This window comes from Opisthocomus hoazin, chromosome 14 (assembly GCF_030867145.1).
Source record: "Opisthocomus hoazin isolate bOpiHoa1 chromosome 14, bOpiHoa1.hap1, whole genome shotgun sequence".
In the NCBI taxonomy this organism is placed as follows: domain Eukaryota; kingdom Metazoa; phylum Chordata; class Aves; order Opisthocomiformes; family Opisthocomidae; genus Opisthocomus; species Opisthocomus hoazin.
The window spans coordinates 23,048,379-23,071,776 of NC_134427.1; the positions used below are offsets into that span (position 1 = coordinate 23,048,379).

General features: G+C 50.1%; 1 protein-coding gene across 1 annotated transcript in view; it reads left to right on the plus strand.

The window, feature by feature from the left end:
• The first annotated feature begins 701 nt into the window (after positions 1–701).
• ZNF185 (zinc finger protein 185 with LIM domain) overlaps positions 702–23,398 on the plus strand; it is a 35,888-nt gene continuing 13,191 nt past the window's right edge. Inside the window, exons 1-21 of the mRNA XM_075435638.1 lie at positions 702–779; positions 3,201–3,339; positions 3,927–3,986; positions 5,789–5,827; positions 6,454–6,528; positions 7,374–7,448; positions 8,097–8,177; positions 9,195–9,278; positions 10,452–10,490; positions 11,121–11,204; positions 12,818–12,892; positions 13,538–13,618; positions 14,054–14,122; positions 15,086–15,169; positions 16,265–16,309; positions 16,698–16,802; positions 17,668–17,751; positions 18,266–18,364; positions 20,794–20,892; positions 21,558–21,671; positions 22,330–22,425. Coding sequence (XP_075291753.1) covers positions 755–779; positions 3,201–3,339; positions 3,927–3,986; positions 5,789–5,827; positions 6,454–6,528; positions 7,374–7,448; positions 8,097–8,177; positions 9,195–9,278; positions 10,452–10,490; positions 11,121–11,204; positions 12,818–12,892; positions 13,538–13,618; positions 14,054–14,122; positions 15,086–15,169; positions 16,265–16,309; positions 16,698–16,802; positions 17,668–17,751; positions 18,266–18,364; positions 20,794–20,892; positions 21,558–21,671; positions 22,330–22,425 — 1,652 coding nt within the window. The 5' untranslated portion in view covers positions 702–754. The remainder of the gene's footprint in view (positions 780–3,200; positions 3,340–3,926; positions 3,987–5,788; positions 5,828–6,453; positions 6,529–7,373; positions 7,449–8,096; positions 8,178–9,194; positions 9,279–10,451; positions 10,491–11,120; positions 11,205–12,817; positions 12,893–13,537; positions 13,619–14,053; positions 14,123–15,085; positions 15,170–16,264; positions 16,310–16,697; positions 16,803–17,667; positions 17,752–18,265; positions 18,365–20,793; positions 20,893–21,557; positions 21,672–22,329; positions 22,426–23,398) is intronic.

A 23,398-nucleotide genomic window follows, 5' to 3' on the forward strand; every position in this document is an offset into this window, starting at 1 on the left:
TTTTTCCTGACTTTTAGTATATGGTTGTTTTTGATTCAGCTGCAGCGCTAAACAAACAGTGCTCTGCAAATTCCTAATCTCAGAGCATCTCCGAGGTCGTACACCCAGGAGTTTCCCCTTGCTGCTTCGCTGTGGCCGTTTCGGGTCGTTTCGCTGCCCATCTTGTTTAAGCAGGGGCCCGGCTGCCGTCAGTGGCAAGTACTGGCGCTTGCTGCTGGGCCGGGCGGTAGGACGTTCTCTCTGCTGTGTCTTGGGGGAAGAACGGATCTCTCTGCCAGCTGAGATTTGTCAAGAGTCCTTGTGTTATACTCCCACCTGACAAAAATCCCAAGGTTTACCCGAGCAGCCGCAGCTGCTCTGAGTTCTGTAGACTCCAGAAGGTCTGTCCTACGTGAGTGGCTCTGGGCACTTTGGCAAAGGTCTCTTCCACCACTTTCCTTCCAGGCCTGGAAGGATGCATCTGTCATGGCCGATCTGAAGACTTACAGGTGTGGAGAACACACTCCTTTGATTTTTCCGATCCTTGATGCTGAAGGTACACGGCATGGGGAGGAATCACAACGCCAGTATATATGCCACAGTCTCCCTATCCTCCAGACTCTGTGGCTGTGACACTGTTACGATCCTCTCCCTTCCACATAACGACAAAGTTTTTCACATCAGAACTACTGATCTGCTCTTCCCCTTTTTCATTTTGTTCCAGGGGCTTGTTGTCTTCAAACGGTAGCTGAAGAGGAAGGCGCTGCTGAGAACCATGATGTCCCTGGGTGTCAGTAAAGGTAATTCTTTTCCCCTTCCCAGGCTGATGGGGCTCTGTCCGCTGCCATGGCTTTCCTTTGCCCTCTTTGCGCAGTCGCATCTGCTGCGTCGTCTCTGCTCGACTCCCCCAGCGCAGTGTGTCCAAGGAGAGAGGACACTTCTTCCTTGTCTGCAACCTGCTCCAGAATTACCTGCATTTGGCTATGATTTCAGTATCTGTGAAGGTATAGAGAGCTGGAGAGCTTATAGCTTGGCTGAGGTTTTGAGATGAGCAAAAGGCTAATAAACTACCCTATTATTCTCTTTCCAAGACCCTCCTTAAAATTCACTGTCTTATAAATGTCTACTGAAAATACAGCAGCAATGAGCAGCCAGTGCAGCAGCTGACCAGGGAGGCTTCCCTGTGTCTCTGTCTGCCCACACCATCTTATTGTCTCTTCTAGATATAAAAAACAAAATTCTGTGGGCTGGAGACCACCCTTGTGCAGCGTGCAATATCCATACAGTAATGAGAAGACTGCGTTTATTATTAATAAACTCCTAATAATGTCTTATTATCAAAGGAGTGTGGAAAAAATCATACTGGGGCTACAGGCTGCTCTGAGTTGTCCCAGGAACATGCCCAAGCTGTAGAATTCTGTGGCAGGCTCTGAGGTTTCATTTTTAAGCAACAGATGCTCACAGGACCTTTAGATGTCACTACATGGGATGATGCTTCCAAATCTGTAGGTAACCTGAAACAGTGACGTGGAGAAGAGTGGAAATGCCTCGTTCATTTCCATTAGGCAATAGATTCAATTTTCAATTTTGATGCTAAGAAAAGCAGCCCTTCCCTTCCCAGGTGCTCCCCACGAGGAGTGTTGCTGCCAGTCCCTAAGCTGCACCCTGCCGTAGAGGTGGCCCTGCCTACCTGTACCTGTTAACTGCTGCTGCTAATTCCATGTGAGGAAGGACACCCTCTTCATTGCTACAGCTGTGTTTTCCTTAGAGACCCTCCAGTGTGACCAGTTGTTTAAAAACAAAAAATCCACAACATGTACTTGAGGCACATGACTGTGTGTCAGAGATTAATCGATTTACTGCGTGTCAGCTGCTCAGTGATAACCAATTCTGGGCAGCCTGCTAGCCCATCGCCAGCACAAGATACAGAGACCTAACTGACCCTCCTTTCCTGGTAGCTAAATTGAATTATTTCATGTTTGCCACAGGCTAAGAGCATGCAGGCAGGCAGTTTCCTTGGCTGGGATGATAAGAAGTTGTGAAGCTGCAATAACTAAACCCCTGAGCTGTTTGTCCAAGTGCATTGAGGAGAGCAGGCTTGGTGTTTTCATTATCTGGTCTTCATCTTACAATTTCCCCATGGGAAATTTCCTTCAGAAGAAAATGCTGAATGGGGAATTTCCCAGTTAAGCTTTTTTTTTTTTTTTTTATTTTAAGTAATACCCAGTTGCAATCAGTTTGGTCCAGCAGGACTCTGGCACTCAAGGATGACTGAAGCCCTTCACATCAGTCACCTGCACATTTCCTTCCCTTGTGAGGGACTGTTCCCCCTTCCCCAGCCTCCCGTCTCCTTCCCTGCCTGCTCCAAATATTTTGGGGTTGAATAGTCCTCGCCATTAACCTCTGCTTTTTTCATCCGATCTTTTTCCCACTGGGAGGATTTAGCAACTCCTAATGCATGACCTTCTGCAGTTTCCCACATTTTAATTTGATGTTTTAATTGCCACTGCTGACTTTCTCAACCAGAGAATGTGGCTGTGGTTCATTGCCTGAGCAGAGACAAGGAGCAGAACGAGGACCTTGGCAGAGTTGCTGCTGGACAGCAAAGGAGCAGCCGTACAGGACATTTCCCGCTTTGGGCCAGAATCACACCACTAGGGAGACGTGGTTTGAGAACATGTGTTTGAAACTGAGCTTTGTGATGGAAATGAGAAACCACAGGACATGTCTCCTCCAGAGAAAGCTGACAGCTGGCTGTTTGCATTTTAGGGCTTACCTCTAGCCCCCAACTCTTGGCTGAGCTTCACGCTCCAGACTTATCATCCTCTCCCACAAACCAAAACAGCCTTGTGCTAGAGCGGACGCGATGGGAAATGTCAGAGGAAACTCACTGCTTTGTGACTTAGACCACCCACTGCATGTCTTTGCTCTTCCTGAGAGAAAACGACTCAGTGTTAACAGCGCTCTGAAAGCAGAGGACAGAACTGCCAGCATCTCTGTAGAGGTGATGTGTCAGGGTAAACTGATCCTGAAGTCCGGATGACAGCTTGTTTCCCTCTTTCATCACAAGTGGCAAAAGCCCTGTTCAGTGTTTGAACCTGACGGGAAGGAGACCCGTGCTCCCTGCTGTCTGAGGCTTACCCTGCCCGCCTGCTGACACTGAATTCTCGCTCTTGCTCGGTAACTCTTCTCTCTCTGTCTGTTCCCTTTGCCTCTCCCAGGACGTGTCATTCCACCCACCGATGAAGATCGCCGGAGGATCATTAAGCAGATGAAGGTTCGCACCACCCTGAAAGGAGATAAGAGCTGGATCCACCACCATAACTCGGACTCTGAGGATGAGAAGAAGAGCAGCCCGCTGTAAGTGGGGCCACCCAGGAACATTCCTCTTCTCCCTTCCCTTTCCTCATCACCCTTCCACGAATACTCTGTTCTCTGGCCTGCAGAAGCAGCACGTGTGGTGCTAGCATGTTCTGGGGTCCCCATGATGCCAGGAAATGTCGCTGCCAGTGGGAAGCGCTGCTCCTGTTTATGTTTGATAAATGCAGGCTGGGGAGAAGCTCTGGGAAATGGCCTTCCCTGGGAGCTGGGAATCCGGCAGCACAGGCAGATTCGAAGTCTCGGGAGAACTCCCGGTTTTCTGAAGCCGGATTTTTTCAGCATCCCTGGAGTGACAAACGAAGGGGCAGACCTTGGTGGGAGGGAGCTGAAGTGATGAAAGAGCCAGGTCTGCATCTCCTCCTGCGGCTCACAGGGCTGTGTCCCACAGCCACCCCTGCACCAGGGAACGCCGCAATCCACACCTGCTTCTCTTCAGTTAGAAACAAAACCAAGCCTAAACTGGGCTTATCTTAGCCACTGTCTCCAAGAACAGCACTGTCGCCTTCAGCAAGGCAGCCCGGCGAGATCAGAAGTTAATCGTGTCGTTGTGTTTTCTCTTTCCTCAGGTCTGGACGGGCTGGTGGGGGATCCCCAGCCTCAACACCTATTGCTCCCCAGAGCGACAGGTAATTCTGGGGACCCATCCTGTTGCTTCCCTTCTGTGCCATCTCGTGGGGTTGGTGCATGCTGTCATTGGTTCTTCACAAGTGCGTGCTCTTTCTTCACCTCCTCGTACCCGTGCGCTGCTGCGGTTGTGTTGAAAAGTGCTGTCCTCGAGGAGAGCCTGCAGAGTTCAGTGTAAAGTCTTACAAGCTATCACCTCGTAGAGAGCATGGCTTATCTCCTGCAAAGTCCAGATGAGTGGCTGGATGGATTGATGTCTTTATAGCAGGTGAACAAATGCCTTCAAGCCCATGATCCCACAAGATTACTGGTGCACATGCACATCAGCTCCTGTGCTGGTGCGACAGCTCTGTGCTCTAAGCCTGGGGGCTCCTCAGAACAAGTGAAGCCCTGTGCGAGAGCTGAATTTGCTTCTGGGCCAGAGCACAAGGGCTCTTCAGGAATCCAGGAGCTTGTGGGACAAGCGTCCTAAAATATAAAGCTGTTGGAAAGGGCTTAGTCACAGGTGGGAGCTCTTTACGAGCTGCAGTGCCATTGCTGGGAGAGGATTGGCTTCTCCCATGAGCAGTACTCTGCTTCCTCTCCCTTCTTCTGTGCCAGCTCTTGTCACTTCTTGTTGCAGTTAGACAGGATGGTTTCCTGCCATGCCCTACCTCTTTCTGCCTCCCTCTGCAGCATAGGGCTCTACAAGGTGCAGGATAAGTGAAAACAGGGACGTTTGTGACATTGGAAGTGTGGTATCTGAAGGGGCATCTTCACACAAATGTGTGAGGGCCTGAGGCTGATGAAAAGTGAGTGATAGGGAGCCCGGGACACTCAGGATCTGTTTATACTTCAAAGTGAGGATGGGCATTCCTTCATCAAGCAGGACAACTTCTCAGCTTCCCTGCAGCTCTCCTTCAAAGCTGAGTGCTCAGGGAACAGCTGGGCAATGGGGCTGAGATGAGCTACACCCTGCTGGTGCCTGCTCTGAGGACGCTGCAGAAACAAGAGCTTGGGGCTGTGTTTAGTGCTCATTGTCCTCCAGCTCATCCCATCTGGAGAGCTCCAGAGCTAGGCTAAGCCTGCAGTGATTTTGCATTTCTGTGTCTGTGAAGGCAACTGGATAAATTTGGGCTTGGCAGCCACCTCAGACACGTAGTGATGGGCCATGTAAACCTGCCTTCCTGCGAAGCTCTGACCTGATGGCTGACCCTGCCTGGTTAGAGGATGTCATTTGATCATTTGATGGGAACCAGGTCCCTGAGGCCCACCCTGGTTCCCCACTTTGCTCTCAGGAAGACGTCCCCAAGACAGCTCGAAGCTGGTTCCAGGGATGTTCCCTCCTGCTCTGGGGCAAGGGGCTGGATCCCCACCTGATGGCAGCCCTTTCCTTTCCCTCCATGGGAGCTATGCCACGCTCCCTTCCTGAGAACAGACCCTCGGAGAAGTCAGTATGAAGATGAAGTTTTCCTGTGATAAAACAACCAGGATTTCTACTATATTTCATCCCCTCCCTCTGAGCCATCAACCTGTGGACTTAATTTTGAGCCAGAAAACACTGTCAGCGTGACTAATTTTAATTGGCTAACTCTAAAATTCAGTTTTCTTATAAAAATCTCTCGTGGAGCTCGTTCTGATGATTATTCATTTTTAAAGAATGCTTCCAAGGTTAATTTTGGTGCAGCAGCTGCGGTGTCACTCGAGATCTATTTAGCTAGATTTTTGGCTTGACAGCCACGTGGGTGTTTCCCTTTAATGCTGGAGCTGCTGCTGTTGTTTTTCCCCATGTTTCTGAATTCACTAATGTCTGTTCTTTGCACAGGTCTTCTGCCTCCAAGCCGCAATCCGGTTACCTCATCAGGTTGGTATAGAGTGGCATATATTTGGGCTGTAGGGGAAGGAGAACTAGATCAGGAGCAACAAGCATGAGAAATGTTATGATCTCTTGGGTTCTCCTGTTAGTCAGGAACATGACAATGCTCCGGGAGTGCCTTGGTGAAGGGATACTCCTGAGTGTTCTGTTTAACAGGTAGTTTGATGGTGATGTTAAGAGAAAATCAGATCTCTTCTGTCTAATACAGTGATCACACTTGGAAGGGTTATCGTGCTATGGAAGTGTCCCACCATGCTTGTGAGGAGCACAGCACCAGTGATGGGGCTGGTGTGCTTCAGCTTCCTCTGACACGTGGGCTGTTGCCAACGGAGACTCCGATGTCACCGTAATCCTAATGAGGTTGGCAAGCCCTGCGATACCGTACCCAAGCCTCTGCGCGAGCTGGTTTTACCTCATGGGGCCAGGGAGTAGGAAGACTCTTCTCAGGATGACTCTCCCAAGGAAGCACCTCCTAATTCTCGGTGTCCTCAGCCAGCACCTTCCTCCTGACAGGGCACCCGGACACTGTTAGGCTAAAGAGTGGCTGCAAGTCTCTTAATTTTAGTTTCAGACTCTATCCTGAAAAAAATTTAACCTGTCTGTCTTCTCCCTAGAGGGGTGTTCACAAGAACCATCGATAAGACCTCTTCCGTGGCAGATTCTTCACCTTCTAATCAAGCACAAAAAAGGTATGTGGGTGTCTTCCTCGTCTTCGTGAAAATGACCTTTTAAATATCGTATATATTTCTGGTCATCCTTCTACTTTGGCCAGTGCTTGTGGGCTTCCACTGAGCTCTGCTGAATCCCTGCTGAACGCTGGAAGATGTGGCTGTTCCTCTCAGAGCTGCACTCAGCAGACCTGGGAAACGGACAAGGCATCAAACTCCCTGTTTTCCTCGCCGGAGCATGGGAGGGCAGTTGGCTGCGAAAGCACTCACGGATTTGTGTTTAATTTGGCAAATAGTTTTGAGTGGGGGACAAATCACAAGGAATCCTTGCAAAGCTGTAACACTTCATTTTGATGTTTTTAATGTGGGTTTGGTTGTGGTTTGGGTTTTATTTGCAACCCATCTTGAGAGGCACATTTAATTCTAGTAAGGAAGATGTAAGCATGGTTCAGATCTCAGCAGATCCTTTGTTGCACTTCAAGTGAAACCTTTTGAAACCCCACTTTTCCCCCTGTTTTGATTCATCTGGGGAGAAGGGTGATGCCACAAGTTGTCATCTTCCTTCTCGCTGGCTGATCCTGGGGCAGAGTAGCACCATCCCGCAGAGGGGTCTGCCCATCCCGGCTCTGACAGCTCACAGTGGGCCTGGGGAAGCAAAGCAGACCTCAAATCCTAGTACAAGGCTGTGAAAAGAAGGCAAGCGCTGCCCTGCAATTAAATAGCATTCCCTGAATTCGGAGAGTGGGTCTTTGGGATCACCCTGTTTTCTCCCATCACGTGGAGCATGAGCTCACCTGGGGAGGACGTGGTGAAGGGTGAGAGCTCGGGAGGGTCATGCTAACTGATGTGATTTGTGCTGTCCGCAGCACTGCCGCGAAGGGACGCAGCCTGGGCCGTTCCTCTTCTGGCTACAGAATGACCACGGAGGATTACAAGAAACTGTGAGTGTGGAAAAGGGATCCAGCGCTTGCTGTCTGTGCACAGGCTCAGCAGCACCTGAGCCTCGGTGATGGAGCCACCCGCACGTGGATGCTTCATCAGCCGAGCACTGCAGAGCTTTCTCTAGAAGCTGAAGTGGTTTCCGGTGCTACCTCCAGGCCTGTGTGGGCCATAAGGCATTGCTTGAACTGCTAATGGCCATTGTATGGAGAAAATTTTATCACTTGGTAGTAATTAAGGCAGAAACTGGAGGATGCAGCCGGGGGACTTGGTTTGCAGCATTGCCAGCCTTTCTGAAACCAGGAGAAAGGAGTGGCCTCGTGGCAGAACAGCGCTGCTGACATTCCCTACACTGCCTTTCATGTCAAAGACTGTGGCTCTGATCTCAAACACAGCTGAGCGTTTATCATGAACCAACTTCTAAGCTTAACCCTGTACCAAGAGAACAAAATCCTGTGGGGACATGCGTACCCCAGTGTGCATGAAAAATACAAGTGTTTTCCACGCTTGTGTGCAACATTTCTAGGGTCTGAACCCACTTCCACGTGCCCTGCCCTTGGATTTACCGTGGGTTTTGTTTGTGCTACCTCTGCAGCAGCCTACAAAGGCAGCTCCCTTACCCTGGCTCTCCCCTTCCCTTTCTATTTCAGAGCTCCGTATAATGTCAGGCAAAAATCAGTGGACTTGGATGAGGAGGATGTGCCTTTTACTCCAGATGAACATAAAAAGAGGTACGGCCTCCGGGTAACCACCTTTCTCTGCAGGGGCAGCGACAAGTGGACTTACCTCAGTCTAACTGTTCATTACTGGGAGGGTCAGTTCGATGATGATTACAGCCGAGCCATTAGGGCTGGTTGCAATGAAATAATAATAAGCAGATATTTCTACACAGAGCGCATCTATGCCCACAGGCGACTGCGATCCCAACAAAATATAATTAAAAGCCTGACATGATTCAGCCTGACAGCATACCCCAATTAATTTGGCAGCTGGAAATGGGTTGTGGACTCAGTCAGCTCCGTAGTGCCTATGTGAAAAGATAGAGAGGTACAAATAGCGTGGCAGGAGCGGGAGGAGCCCACCTCCCACAGCCTGCGTGTGCGTCTGAGTCCGGACCACGCGGGGACTGGCATCTAAGGCCAGATCCAGATGGGTCCCTCGCCCTGGTACCAGCAGTAGAATGTGTTTTGTCTGCGTGGTCTGTCTGCAGCTGATGCAGCCACCATCCTCATTGCTTTCAGTCAAGTTTCTGAAGATACTTTTCCTCAGATGCAAGACTTTTACAAATGAAAAGTTGATAATTTGCCTACTGGAAACGAACCAATAACAGTCAGAGAACTGCACTTATCCCTCGGTGCATTGGGTGGTGCTGATGTCTGTGTAGACATGTGCAGCCCATGTAGCATGTCAGCCACAAAGCCTGGTTCCTGGCTTTTTTGTCCCCTGGTATGCAATATTGCAACGGTCCTGGTCTTGAAAAGGGGAACTCCCTCTGCCCTCCTGGAAGAGGAAGGTTTGTTTTTCACATCCATGTGAAAGTGCTGTGGCCCAGCATGAATGATACTAAAAACAGCAGAAGACATTGTTACTCCTCTTAGCTCTGGCTGAATTTCTGCTACCCGGAGCATGGGAGCTCCATCAGGGTTAGCACAAGCCTCCACAGGGTTGTTCACCTCTTGCCTCTTCAAGGCTACAGCCAGCAGCCACCAACAGCATGAGCAGAATGTGACCCCTTCCTTCCCTTCCAGGACAGAGGCGGCCAACAGCGTCCTGAGACGCACTGCCAGCAGGGAACGTGCTTACGTCCTCTCGGCAGCCAAGAAAAGCAACGGGTGAGTCTTCAGCGTGCGAGTGTGGGGCAGGAGACAGGGAAGAGGCTGCTAAAGGCAGTCTCACGGGGATAGTGGCCCAAGCCAAGGCTCTCTGACAGTGATGGGTACCTTTCCTATGAGTGGAGAAGACATAGCTGCCGTCTCTCTAGAAGTGCCAAGGATATCTGCAGGCTTCTGCAGAACTGCGGAAATCCTCCAAGGTCTTGGGAAGCCTGCCTTGCTGAGAGGGATGAGATTTCAGGAAGAGGAAAACCATGATAGTCCCCTATTTCCTGGGGCCCACTATCTTCAGTTTTCAGGCTCGGTTCATAACACTGCTCTCTCCAGTCCTGTGGCCTGCAAGGGGAAAATCTGAATAAATATAAACTGCATCCAGTATGGATCAGCTTTCTGCAACAGAGTTTGCCTTTACATTGTGTTTGAACAATAGCTAGATTTACAAGATCCTGATCTTAGTTGCAGCTTCAGAATAGTTCTGTGGGGAAAAAGAACCCAACAGTGATGCGTGGATGGGTCATAGGAATGTGAAGGATGTGTGGGAGCTACTGGTGTTCAGGGCTCTGTTGTCCATCTCTTTCCTGGGAGGGGAAAAAAGGCAGATTGCCAAGGTCTCTGATCTCCCAGGAGCAATGACAGTGACTTTTTTTGCAGCTTGCTTTCACTATAGATCTTTTTCCTCTTGACATAACTCAGGGTGACACAATGAGGCACCAGGAGGTTGCTGGTGCAGGAGGAAGCAGGGGGGGATGCACCAGCAGCACTCAGCTGTGCCCAGAGTGACAGAAGTGCTTGGGTGGGATTCGTAAGGACGTTAAGGGTGTTTGCACTGGCTGCTAGATCCTCTGGTGCATCGTGTGGCATGGAGGGAGGCAGGTTTGTATGCAGGAAGAAAAACAGCCACCAGGAAGGTATAAAATTAAAAAGGCCCTTTGGGGAAGCTTCTTCACAGGTTGTAACTAGCTGCTCTTCCTATTTTTGTTTCCCCCACTCTGTAATTTGCGCGGGTTTAACACACCCGGTCACTGTCAGCTCTGCCCAAATGGTGTTACATGGCCCCTTAATGCCTTGCACTATATGGGTCAATTATGGGTCAGAGACTCTGGGAGCTGCCCCTGCCCGAGGTGTGTCTTGACCTCCAACCTTCTAACTGTTGCCTTTATGCTTCCTTTACAGCAGCCCAACACAAGAATTTCCACCCTTGTTTGCCAAGAGGTAGGTCACTGACCCTCGGGAAGTGCTGCTGGGGCTGGGCGTTTGCGTTGCTGTACCAGGGCTGCTGTTAAACGCTGGGACAGGAGATCCCGGGGTGTTTCAACGCTGAGGAGGGACACTTCCATGAAAGGGGTGCTCTCGGTTGAGTCACGCTGGCTTTTGAGAGCCCGCAGTGTCGTAAACACCGAGGATACAGTACTGATGATGCTTTGGGTTATGGGCAGCCTGAAATCAGGAGAGGCTCGTTCGCTGCCTTTCTTCTTCCAGGGGAGGCTGGTTCCAGCTGGCAGGGTGAAGGCTTCAGGCACTTAACTTCTAAAGCAGTTGGTGTGACAGGGAAATGATGCCCAGGGCGCGCTCTGGGATTTAACCATTCGGCTGATGCTATTTGCAAAGCAACTGTGACAGCAAAATGCCACCGATTTGGGCTGAAGATCTCGCTTCATTCAGTTGGTTGAGGTGCTCAACAGTAGCAGAGCACAGGGAGCACGAGGAGCAGGAGAAATCTGCCTCTAGGGGAAACAGAGGGAGAGCATAGCTTAAGGGAAAACAAGAATAACTGCCTGAAATAGATAGCAGTGGGGCATAGGAAACAGCATGATATTTGTCTCTCTTTTTGCCTTTGGAAAGAATTGAGATAGAAGAAGAGGAAGGACAGCAGAGGAGGAGTCCAACTGTGTCTGATTCCTGCACATTTACACGGGATGACAACAGGTATTTACCTCATCCTGCAGCAGTGTGGTGACTGTCTTTGATTTTAGGGCACACTCATTTGCCATCTTCGCAGGTAACTGCATTTGTCTGCAAGGTAGCAGTTATCTGAACACCACTAGAGATGAAGGTTTTTCAGAAGAGATGTCTCAGAAAATCCTGATTGCCCCTTTTGTTGCAAAAAGGGAAAGATCCAAAATGAAAAATGAGGTCAGCTAACTTGGCATAACAAACGGGCAGGCGTGGGGACAGTGTAAAGCACCCAACTGACAGCCCTGGAGGGTGACAAACTGCATTTAACTACAGGCCAACTCTAATGTGAGTTGTACGGTGTAAACCTGCCGCTGAGCCCCTCTCCTGATCACGCTCCGCAGCCCGATGGGTCCTGTCTTCACAAGGTGCTCATGTGCCACAGGAATGAGCCCGGCAGCGCCTGTGGAAAGACAACTTGCAGGAGGCGTCGGAGCAGCCGTCACGCAGATAGGAACGATTTCCTTTTATGAGCAAACTTGGCTGCATGAACTGACCCCATCACCTAGACCTGAAATACTCAATATCTCATTATTTCCAGTCCCCTGAGCCAGCCCTCTGCTTTTGTTAGACTTTAGATTTAATTATTCTGCTGTGATGGCAGCAGATAGGTGCGACCGGAGAGGTTTGAGAGGTTCATTATCTTTAAACTGATCTTTGCTTTGATGGGAAATGTTAGCCTCATTTCAAGCCCCCAGCCCCTTTCACAGCCTGCTGTGAAGGCCAGGTATGCGCAGAGCCATACAGAGCCGTGGCAGCCAGGCCGGAGCGTTCCTGCCGTGGTATGTGAGACCTGGGGACGGGCTGTCTGCTGTACAGGGGCAGCGGTGACACCCTCCCCTAGTCCATACTGGTCAGGAACACGTGGTGTGGGGCTGAGTGGGACCAGTATGCAGAAACGTTTGGCTGAAATGGAAGTCTTTGCTCTAGGAGGGAGAATCCTTCTCTCTTTTCAAGCAGATTCATTTAATTTGGGATTCAGCGCTCCGTTCCTGCTCTGCGGGGTGACTTGATGCCAGGCAGCAGCTTTATTAGCTCCTCTGCCACTCTGGTCCTTCGTGGGCGCAGCAGGGAGTCCAATAAATGAGGCCTTTCAGCCCGAAATGCTAAATTTTGAGGATGAAGGAGCTGCCTCGTGAATTTTGGTAGCAATTTTGTGCCATTGTGGTTCAGGTTTGAGGCAGGGCTGGGAAGCAGTTACCCTCCTTTCCTCACATATCACACACATGCACACAGTGAAGTCGGTTTTGTGAATGCACCAAGCTTTAATCTGTACGTGTGGGGAAGTTGGATTTTAGTGCAAACTCAAACACTGGGGACAGAAACAGCTCCAGCTGTGTTAAATAGGAAAAGCCAGTTCCTAGAGACAGAGTATTTCAGCAGAGAGGCAGATATGAGGCACACCAGTGCAAGGGTCAACGGCGTGTGCGAGTCCTTGCACAGCAGGGTTTGGCCTCGCTGCCCAGCAAGCAGACACAAGAGTCGTGGACCAGAAAGCAGGATGTGTGCCCCACAGGAAAAAGCACCTAAAAAATCTTCTCTCTTTAATGCTTTGTTACCCCCCCCCCCCTTTTTTTTTTTGTCAGTACTAATGGGCTAAGAAAAACCACTGCTGGGTCTTCCTGGAATGAGCCAAAGACAGCAGCAGTGTCTCCCTCCAGGTAAGGTTTATAGCCCAGCCAGGAGGTCTCGGACATCTCTTGGGGCTGCACCAGCCCACCCGTGGCTGTAGCACCCATCTCTGGGCACCCTTCTGGGAGGGTCAGTGAAGCAAATTTGTCAGCCTTGTACAAGGGAGACTGTTCTTAGATGCAGGCAGCTGTTTTAAAAAAGATTTTATTTCTGAAATCCACGTTGTGGCCTGCAAGGATCTGGCAACGTCCTGATAGAAGTGCTCAAAATTTGAAAGAAAAAACCCAAACACGCTGAACTCTTTCTCACCAGATATGTGTAGGGGAATAATTTTCAGCTGCTTAGTTGAATTCGTGACTATAGTATAAAAAATGTTGACACGGCTTTCCACAGCACTGCAAACAGCGCTTTGGTTACTGACCTTGTTCTGTTGTTTTTTTCTTTCTGTATCATCGGCAGAAGGTAGATGTTCCTGGCAATATCAGTGTTTTTAATTTAAAAATTGTTTCCGATAAGACAACTTTGTAAGTAAATGTATTGAAAACAGTGATGTTTGTTTTCCATTTTACTTATTCGCAGAAAGGAATACTTTAATGCGGGAAAATTCTGGCCAGCTGCAGTGGAGAGCTGGTTTGTTCAGGAATGACAGCTTTTTTGCTTGCCTTCTCTTGCAGCGCTGAAACAGGCAGTGAGAGCCAAACAACCACATCCTCGAGTGAAACTTCAGGGAGAATCTCCGCTTCTGCTGAGCTCAGGTAGCTCTGCTGGCCCTGCGTCATCCTGAAGCTCCACAAAGGACAGCAAGGGGCCTTTGGCTCTGCTGGGTGGTCTTTTCCCAGATACACACGATTGCTCTGGACAGAATGCAGTCACGGAACAATAAATGCTACAGCACAGGGAGCCTAAGAAAGCAGCACTTTACAAAAGCGTTAGCAATCTGGGAGGAAATACACCCAGATGGAAGCTGCGGGCCTCCCACAGCCTGAACATTACTCAGCTCTTTCCGATGAGAAAACGAGCCCAGAAACTGCAGACCTTTCTGTCTCCTAAACTGATCGGGCTTTCGTTTTAATCCAGTCCCTGCACCGTAGGTAGCACACTTCCACCAAGCACCTTGCCGTACAGTTCCTGTGCCTCACTTTGTGTCCCCTCGTCTCCCTGCCTAATCGTTCTTGCTGTTTTGCTTGCAGCAATGGTGAAAACAGACAGGCCCCTCATGGGAAATCCTCATCCGAAGCTGTGTCACAGCATGGCGACGGGTAAGAACTTGAATAAGGCTGGTCTGTGCTGCCGAACATAAGGCGTAACCCTGCTTTTTGCTCAGAAATAGTTTGTACCTACTGGCGGTCTCAGACAGATGGGATCTCTCCAGTCATGGTCCTGGCTGCTCTCCAGGAGCATCATCTGCTGGCTAAGCTGCACCTTGTTGGTTTTCTCCACTCTTCCTTCACCTCCCTCAAGGGTTCTTCTCTCTGGCTCAGTCCCTAGAGAGTCTACTTTGTGGGGTTTTTTAATTTATTTTTTTTTTTACCTTGCTCTCCAACCTCACAACTCACTCTCCACGTCCATCAGTGAAGATAAAGCTAGAAATGTTCCCAAACCAATATCTCAGGCTGAAACCAAGTCTGGAGTTCTTGAGAAAAGGTAGAGGCTGGGCTATTGTCACGGTCGTTCAACTGAGGCCCATAAATATATCCTCGTATGTCACTGCAGGGACAGCCTGATTACAACGCACTCATTGTGCTCGGGGTCATTTGGGTCACATAGCGGCTCCTAATTGTGAGTCAGGCGCCCAGAGAAATTAGAGGATGCCTCATTATTTAAGCTACCTAAAACTGGAGAGGGAGTAATTGGCGGGGAAGGAAGGAGACAGACGCGCAGCTTGACAGGTCTGGGGGAGTGAAAGATGGGTGTAGGGTCCAGCTGGAGGACCTGTAGGAAGGCCTTTCTGGCCCAGGAGCAGAGAGACAACAACTGTTGTAGGGCACTAACGCTGACCTGAGCAAAGGGGTTAGCAGTACCTCGCTGCAGGGAGCAGCACCTCTCTCTGCGTAACCCATGAACTGCCGTCAGCCCCACCGTACCCCAGAGGCTGGCCCTTCCTATCCGGGTAGATTGAGTTAGCTTTGTGCTCCTCCTAATTAAAGCTTAGAGGACTGTTCTGGGATGATAGACTATAAATGCTGTCAGGTCATATCTTGCTGGCATTTTCCTTTTTCTAGTGACAAAGCTGTGAAGGAAAAGTCTGAGCTGTTCCCATGGGATGAAGTGGCCCCCAGCGCAACCGTGGCCGCCATGAATGGAAGGTAGAGTTAGTGTGAAATTCCTGGAGCATGGTGGGAATGATAAACTGCTGCTCCTCAGCTGTCTGGAAACTCTGAATGGATAGTTACTGATGGAAAAACACAGTTCAATCTGTGCCATGCAGAACTGCAGCAGTTTCTCTAAAATTTTGTTTAAGAAGGGCGGGGGGGAAAGAAAACACAAGGATCCTGCCCCTCCCATGGGCATCAGTGCTTCTGGCATGCAACCAAGCTGATTGCCCATGGATCTTCTTAGCTTGGGCTCCATGCTGCGCTGCTCTTCACTGCTGTAGGGCTGGAGAAATACCTCCTTCTATAGAGAACACTGGCTTAATTTGATCTAAATACCTCTGTGAGTCTGAGGGTACTTCTCAGCCATCCGCTGAAGGCGACCGAAACAACTCAGTTCCTGCCTGTTGTGTGGCAGCAAGCGGCAGTCTCCACGGCAGTCCGTCTCACAGCTTTTCTAGGGCGTCTGCGCCCGCACTGGAAAGAATTTAGAGATTGACAGACTGAGAAAGGCTGCAAACTGCAAAGAGCAGTGGCTGTGCTTCTGTCCTGCCCGAGAAGGTGGAAGTGAAGGCGGAGAGGCATTGCCCCTGTGGTCTGCAGAAGAGAAGTTCAGTGAGAGCTGTTCACTGCCTACAGCCTGGGAACAAGAAAACGGACGCATACAATTTTTGGATCAGGCACCTGAAGTTCCCTGTTTTGTCAGCATCCTGAGACAAGCCAGAGGATGTCAGGGCCGTTCCTTCCCTGTTGTGCGTGCAGATGGAGGTGCCTGCATTGCAGCTGTAGGCTGTAGGACACCCCACTGCTTTTGGAGGAGTCCTGGCTTGAATTTCCAGATGACTCCGTACCGCTGGCATCTGTCATACGTTGATGATGTTCAGAGTTACTAAATGCTCCTTTGTACTTCATACGCACTGAGTTTCCCCAAAGTTTTTCAGTATTTTACCTGTAGAAATATACTGAGGAACATCTCTGGGAAGTTTTAGGGATTTCCTCCTCTCTCTTTTATTAAATGCGTAAGAAAATAATTGTAGAACATTAACCAAACCAAAGATGCTTTCTAAAGTTGTTTTCTCTCCTTTTCAGTTATCCTGAACACACAGAAGCCAGCAATGGATTTCACCCACCAATGTAAGTGTAAACCTATTAACAGTGTAAAATTCACTTTTTCTTCTCGACCTTTGAGTGAGAGGGGTCTTTTCCTGACCTAGCACTGCCCTAACAAATGTGTTCTGGGAGCAGCACTTGCATGCACTTGCAAAGGGAGGGTGGACCTGATCCACCAGCTCAGAATGGACTGAGATCTTTCAGCCGTTTTCCATGCACTAGCGCGAGTCAGTTGGATTTATGTCTCTGCCCTTCAGGTCTGCTGCAGGAAATGTACTGAGCTAAGCAGGAAGGAGGAAAAGACGTTATATTTGAGACAGAAAAATTTCACGTTTGATGTTTTTACTTCTTGCTCTGTTCTCCAACTTGCTAAGCTTCCTCCTGTGACCTGTGAATCTCCCTCTCTTACCAGGTCCAACTCTGAGTGCAGGGACAGCCCTGCAGATGCTGCAGACAAGCTGCACCGTCAGTACGAGACCTCTCGCTACCTGGATGATGCAAAGTCTGAAGCTGCAAGGTCAGGGCCTGGTGCTGGTACTCACAGTGCTGCTCGCAGAGGGCAGATGTGGAGGGGAGTAGTAGTAACTCATCCAGAGCAGAGTTGGAAGCAGAATCCAAACTGGGCAACAAAGCAAGGGCAGCCAGAAAACCCTAGGTGGCTCAACAGTGGGAGCAGTATTCTCTCTGTTTGCTGTTACACATCAACGTTTTGTGCAGAAGCAGCCTGGGAGCAGCTACAGCAGCTTTACCATTGCTTTTAGCATTCATCTTAAAAGCGTCTCTGTTCCACATGCGTTTTAGAGCGTGCTCGCTCCCCTGACAGTGTCAGAGGTGCAGAGTCAGGAAAGAATTGCTGCTGTTGACATCCAACGCACTAATCTCCCTGAAGCTGCTTTCTTCACTTACTTTAGTGCATTATTTTGGGACTTGACTCCACGGATGGGCTTTCCAAAGGACCTGAGGTGAGCCAATGATGTCTTTAAAGCTCCCAGCTGAGGTGAGGAGGGTCACAAGGCTCCCAGTAGGATGGTGTAAGACCCAAGACCCAGAGCTGCTGCTAGTGGCGTAGGAACGTCTTCCCCAAAGTTGGTGATACTGTGTTTTGTCCCAGGCGAGCGATCTGTGACAGGCCAGAAAAGTCATGTATCCAGCCAAGACGTGTGTGAATTGAGGCCAAGTAACTGCATTAGTTCCACTAACAGCCTCTATTCTTCTTGATTAGAGATGGTGAAAATGTTTTTTCTGAAGGAAGATCAGTTCTCTGAGAAAATGACTTTCTGTTTTCTGGTCTCTCATAAAGTGCAGTGTTGTTATTTCATACAAGTTTCTCTTGAAGCCTCTGGCAAGCTATCAAGCTGTAGGTTCCTTCCTTTTTTTGACAGTTCTAGCCTGCGGTCTGATGTCCCCTCTCCTCCTACTGAGAGAGCCCCCGTGCACCTCGAGGACACAGAATATTCCTTTAAAAGGTAAGAGTGGGGTAAACTTAGTGGGCTTATGGTAATACTGAGGATTAAGGGAAATCTGAGTAGGCAGGCACAGAAAGAGACTACTTTTCACAGCTTTTGTCCCAAGGATGAAGGCAGCTGTGCTGAGGTTTAAAGCGCAGCTTGCAAAATAAACAAAGAGGTTTGCACTGTATCCCTCCTCCATCTTCCTTGAGATGAACCAAGCACCCCAGCTTTTTTCCCTCCTCTTGGTGCTTGTGTGCTTGGTGGGGTCCAGTCACTACCTGCTCATTTGCTGATAATCCAGTGAAATGTTACAGTGATGCTGGAGTGGCAACAGGGCAGTGGAAAGGCAGCTGAAAAACACTGAAATGCAGCTGTAGTCTAAATCTGGCCTCTAGAGAAAAATCCTAGTGCTGGACAGTGCGTGGTACAGGTTGACACAAGCCTTGCCTGGTGAGTGGGCAGTATTCACTGGTGCAAGGATTCACGTGCCAGATGTTAAAGATGCAATGAGCCTTTCTTTGATTAGCAGATCTGTCCTGGGCTACGAGGAGAGAAGCAGCGCCCAAGAGAGCAGATACACGAACCCTGAGGTCCCAGCATACAGCAAGCCTTACTGGAGTGAAGTGATGTAAGGACCCGGGGTGCTAACCCCATGTTGGCTAATACGTTCTTTCTCACTGTTGAGAGCCTTGGAAATACTGATAGCTCAGAAAATATCCAGCACAAGAACAGTAGCGTAATAAGGGCCACTAGTCCAAGCAGCATTAAACTGCTCCTTTCTCCAGCACGTTCACTGAAGACTAACCACGTGCATCTGGCATTTCCCAGCAGCCCATAGCCTTGCTGCGTGTGGCACAGAATCCCAGAATGGTCGGGGTTGAAAGGGACCTCTGTGGGTCACCCAGCCCAACCCCCTGCCCAAGCAGGGTCACCCACAGCAGGCTGCACAGCACCGCGGCCAGGCGGGGCTGGAATATCTGCAGAGAAGGAGACTCCCCAGCCTCCCTGGGCAGCCTGGGCCAGTGCTCCGATCTCCTTTCGGCTCCACCAGTCCTCTCCTTAGGAGTCTGGACAGAGATGTCTGCCGCATCCTGTACCAGTCCTGGGGTGGGATATGAGTACGCATCACCCACTTCTTCTCCCTTGCTTTCTGCAGGGAGCAGCCCAAGGCACGGAGCCAGATACGAGCTGGGGCAGTAGGACAATTGGGGCGCACTCCTGGGAGTCTGTTTGCGTGGACTGGTACAGCTTTTGAGTACTTTGGAGTTTGCACCCTAGTGCAGAGATGGCAAAGGTCTCTAAAAACTCACAAGAAAAACAGCCAAACAACCATCATCATCATCATCACTTTTACAGCACTGTATGCCCTAAAGCCTTAGTGGAGGCAGCCACAGTGCTCCCCCGGAGGGGTTCCTATCCCACAAGACCAGCAAGCAGAAACCCAATGAGCTAAAAATTGCTTTACCAGAAGGACTGCAGTGAGGGAGGAGTCACTTGACTCCCCCATCAGGAGTCTGATGAGGAAAGAGAGGTTTTGCTCTGCAGTAATTGTTCAGACTCCCTCTATTGCCATGGGTGAGGAAAAAAAGATCCTTCTAGAAACGCTGAATACTTTATCCCACCCCTTTCAGATTGCCTATTTCAGCTGCCAGCTGTACGTGGATGGCTGAATTGCACCCTGAATTAGCAGCAGGACTAGGAATAGGCCGCGTTTCTCCTCAGTCCAACATTGTTTGCACATCCATGTCTTTACCATCCTTCCTCGCTGGCGTGACTCAGGTCAGGTTCCCTCGGCTAATACTCCTTTTCTGGAACAGCATTGTCAGGCAGGAAACTCCCGACGGCCCTTCCCATTCCAGGGGAAAAGGTAGAGCTAAACAGAGCTGTTGAGTGTTGAGTCTCATAAAGCACAGCTCCCACACAGCATTGCCCAGGTGATTCCCTCACAGTCCACCTACTTGGCATGCTGGAGCGACTCCTTCTCCCGTATAGATCCAGCTCTTCTCTGAGAGACAGCAGCGTCGTTACTCCAAAGGCCTGGTGCAAAGCCAACGTGCACCCTGAGAATGGGGAGTTTGAGCTAGAAAGGCAAGGGGAGGTGAAGCTGTGCTGAGTGGTGTCATTGGAAACACTGAATGAGGGAGCCTGGCTACAAAAAACCTTTTGGAGTATTGGACAGGGAGGAACATTTCAAATTCAGCCTCAGGTATTATCAGAGTCCAGCTGAGGGCTACAAGGATGATGAGTGGACTGGAGCATCTCTTCTACGAGGAGAGGCTGAGGGAGCTGGGCTCGTTCAGCCTGGAGAAGAGAAGGCTGAGAGGGGACCTTAGAAATGCCTCTAAATATCTGCAGGGTGGGGGTCAGGAGGACGGGGCCAGACTCTTTCCAGTGGTGCCCAGCGACAGGACAAGGGGCAACGGGCACAAACTGAAGCAGAGGAAGCTCCAGCTGAACCCGAGGAAGAACTTCTTCCCTCTGAGGGTGACGGAGCCCTGGCCCAGGCTGCCCAGGGAGGCTGTGGAGTCTCCTTCTCTGGAGATATTCCAGCCCCGCCTGGCCGCGGTGCTGTGCAGCCTGCTCTGGGTGACCCTGCTTGGGCAGGGGGTTGGACTGGGTGACCCACAGAGGTCCCTGCCAACCCCGACCATTCTGGGATTCTGTGATCAGACACTGTGTGAGGTGCGATGCCTGTCCTGGCGTGCACATCCTGAAGTGTGATATAGCCGTAATAAATAACCCGATACTCTGCAGGTCTACTTTCATGCTAGAAAGCAGCATGTTTGTCTACAGAAAACATAGCTTGGACTGGTATTTTAAAGAGTTAATTTCAGCATGTGAAAATGTTGCTGCTTGACCCATCCATTAAATTCCAAGCAGTTAAGCAGTGCTTTGTGCCGTGCTGAGACCGGTGCTTCACTGTGCTGCCCACAGCTTGGCCCCGGGAATATCCTCCACCAAAGCCTGGTGACTTTCTTTCCTCTCAGCGTGCACTGAACTGAGCTTTCAGGTGTTTGTGCTTGACAGCCACAAGTGGTGTTTCCTTTCCTTTGCCAGATCTTCCCAAGATTTCAAAGAGGGGAGCACCCCTCGAGAGACAGGGCACGAGGGCACGTGGGCCTCGGATGAGTGTAAACCAGAGCTGGTCCAGGAAGGGTAAGTGGTCCGCAGGACTCGCTCGCAGCATCTATTCACTTCGTAATTCTTCATGTCTTATTCTGTTCCCAAAGTAACTGAGACCACAGAACAGCCCCTCCACTTTGCTCCCAGGAGCGAGGACTTTATAATGGCACGTTACAGCAGGCGAGCCCGCCCGTGCTGATGGGAAAAGCCAGCTGAATGCGATATACTCGCACGCTGTGTGGAGTCCAAGAGACAGTTTCTGCACTGGCAGCATGTGACATAGCTCCTTTGGCACCAGCATGGTTCCCTTGGTGCTGCAGTGGCAGGCAGTAGCGTCTGCTGCCCGAGAATCGGAGCAAGTACTATCCAAGTATTTATGAATGCTGAAAAATCACGTGTGAGTGTGTCCAGAGGTGTCAGAAGCATCTGTCAGTCCAAGGCATTCTGACACAAGTGCTTTCTACTGTGCCTAAAGTTTTCCTTCCATGACAATCTCAGATGAATGGCCTTTAGCTGTGGTCCTGCAAACTGGAATGGGATTTGTACGCGTGATTCCGATCAGATCTGGTACCAGGGCAGTCTGGAATACCTCTGGCCAAACAGTGTCTCCTGCTCCCTGCCTGATGGCTCCTGCCTGGGGAATGGATGTCTGCTCACCCCAGCATGTCCAGTGCCTTAAGCACAGATCTTTGTTTTAGGTTTTTGGACTCAAACAGCCATGCTGAGAAGGGACAAGACCCTCCTGACCACCATGTCCACCCAGAGCCTCCCAGGTCGAGGGAATGTACTGAACACGAACCCAGCATGACCAGGTAAGGAATCAGATAATTACCCCCTTGCCTTTTCCTCTTGGATGAGGGTTAATTCCTTGCGTGTCTTCCCCCACCTACGGATGCTGATAAAATCTCCTGGGCTCCCCTTTTGTGCCTGATTCTGGTGCTACTCCTGCTGAGTGAACCTGCTACCATGGTTTTATATGAAAGCCTGGGAGAAAACATCCTCATTAGCTGGAGGCACCAAACACCGTCCAGCTGGACGCTGCCAGGACCTTAAATTTGGAAGCAGAGACTGCCTCTAGAGACATGTGCCAACAAGCAACCAACTCTGGTGTAGGGTCACACCTCCACGGTAGCGCTGGGTCTCGTTTCCGAACTTACCCAGTCAGTGCCAGCTCTCAGGCTGTACTCTGGCCTCCCTGGCACAGGGCCACTCTCCTTCCCGCTGACCTGTGACTCCACTGGGTTTGCGGTGGCTGTCTCGGTGCCTTCAGCCTGCCTCGGGCAAAACAGTGCAGGGCTACATGTCCGAACAGAAGGACTTTGTGGACTGATTTCTTGGCTTTTGTCCATATTTTGCCCCTGAATTTGAAGAGTTGAGGCTCTTGGTCAAATGGGGCTTCCTCATGTGTGTGTTTCAGTGAGCAGCCCATCTTCAAATCAACTTGTAAACCAGACTGCTCTTCTCCCCCAGGTCCATGCCATGCTCCAGGGACAGCACTGGTGGGAGCGTGGACATTAGCAAGGGGATATCGCCCTGTGTGCAGAGTGAAGAAGTCACTTCAAGAAGGTAAGAGAAATAATGGGCTTGCTTTTTCTGATGAGAGAACATGGGGAATTTACTGTAGGTGGTCCTGGAGAAGGGACTGAGGATGCTGTGTCTCCGGTCAGGAGTCACCAAGCTGGGCTTTCTGCATGAGTGCACGGAGATACATAGTGCATGGTGGGACAGCAGAGTGTGTGGTTAGTGAGGACTGTGGAGGAGGGAGCTCAGGAAGGGGCACCGGGAAAAGCACCAGGGAGAGAGCAGTGGTGTCAGTGTCCTGTCCTCCTGGGTTCTTCTGACAAATGGAGCTGTCCTGGATGTACAACAAATACTCTGATTTGTAGTACTTCATCATGCAAGGAGGTAGAAGGAGCTCTTCCCAGTCCTGAAGAATGTGAGTGGAAGTTCCAAACGGTGAAAAACAGACAAAAGTTAGCGATAAGACTTCCGCTTTCTCTCCAGTACCTCCCACCAAAGTCACCAAGACGAATAAAACTCTCATCTCTTGCCCGCTCCATGCCTCCCCCAGTCCACGAACTTCCTTTGGGTGAGCCCTCAGGCTTACCAAGTCACCCAGAGAAATGCAGAGTCCTGAGCTGAGCGTCTTCATGCTTCCAGGTGCAGTGGGTTTGGATCAGACTTGCCAAGGGAGCAGTCAGGAGTGCTTCTGCAGCATCACTCCACTGAAGGACTTGGGAGGTGCCTCCTGCTCTTTTCACTAAATTGATTTTGAGCCTGAGCTCCTGGACAAACATGTCTTCTTTCGGCACTTAGAGCATCCCAGCCCAAGTGGGAATCTATAGCTCAGTGACCGTTAGTGTTTTGCCAGAATTTAAGGTATCTACCTTTGTTGCAAGGGAATCAGAATAAATTGATCTTGCTTTCACTTGGGTGACCGCACCAGTCGTTTTCTGGCTTACTGCCTTAGTGAACCCCCGTAGTGAAGGGTAGCCCTCAACTATCAGCAGGTAAAGTGTAAGGACTGCCTCCTCTTTCA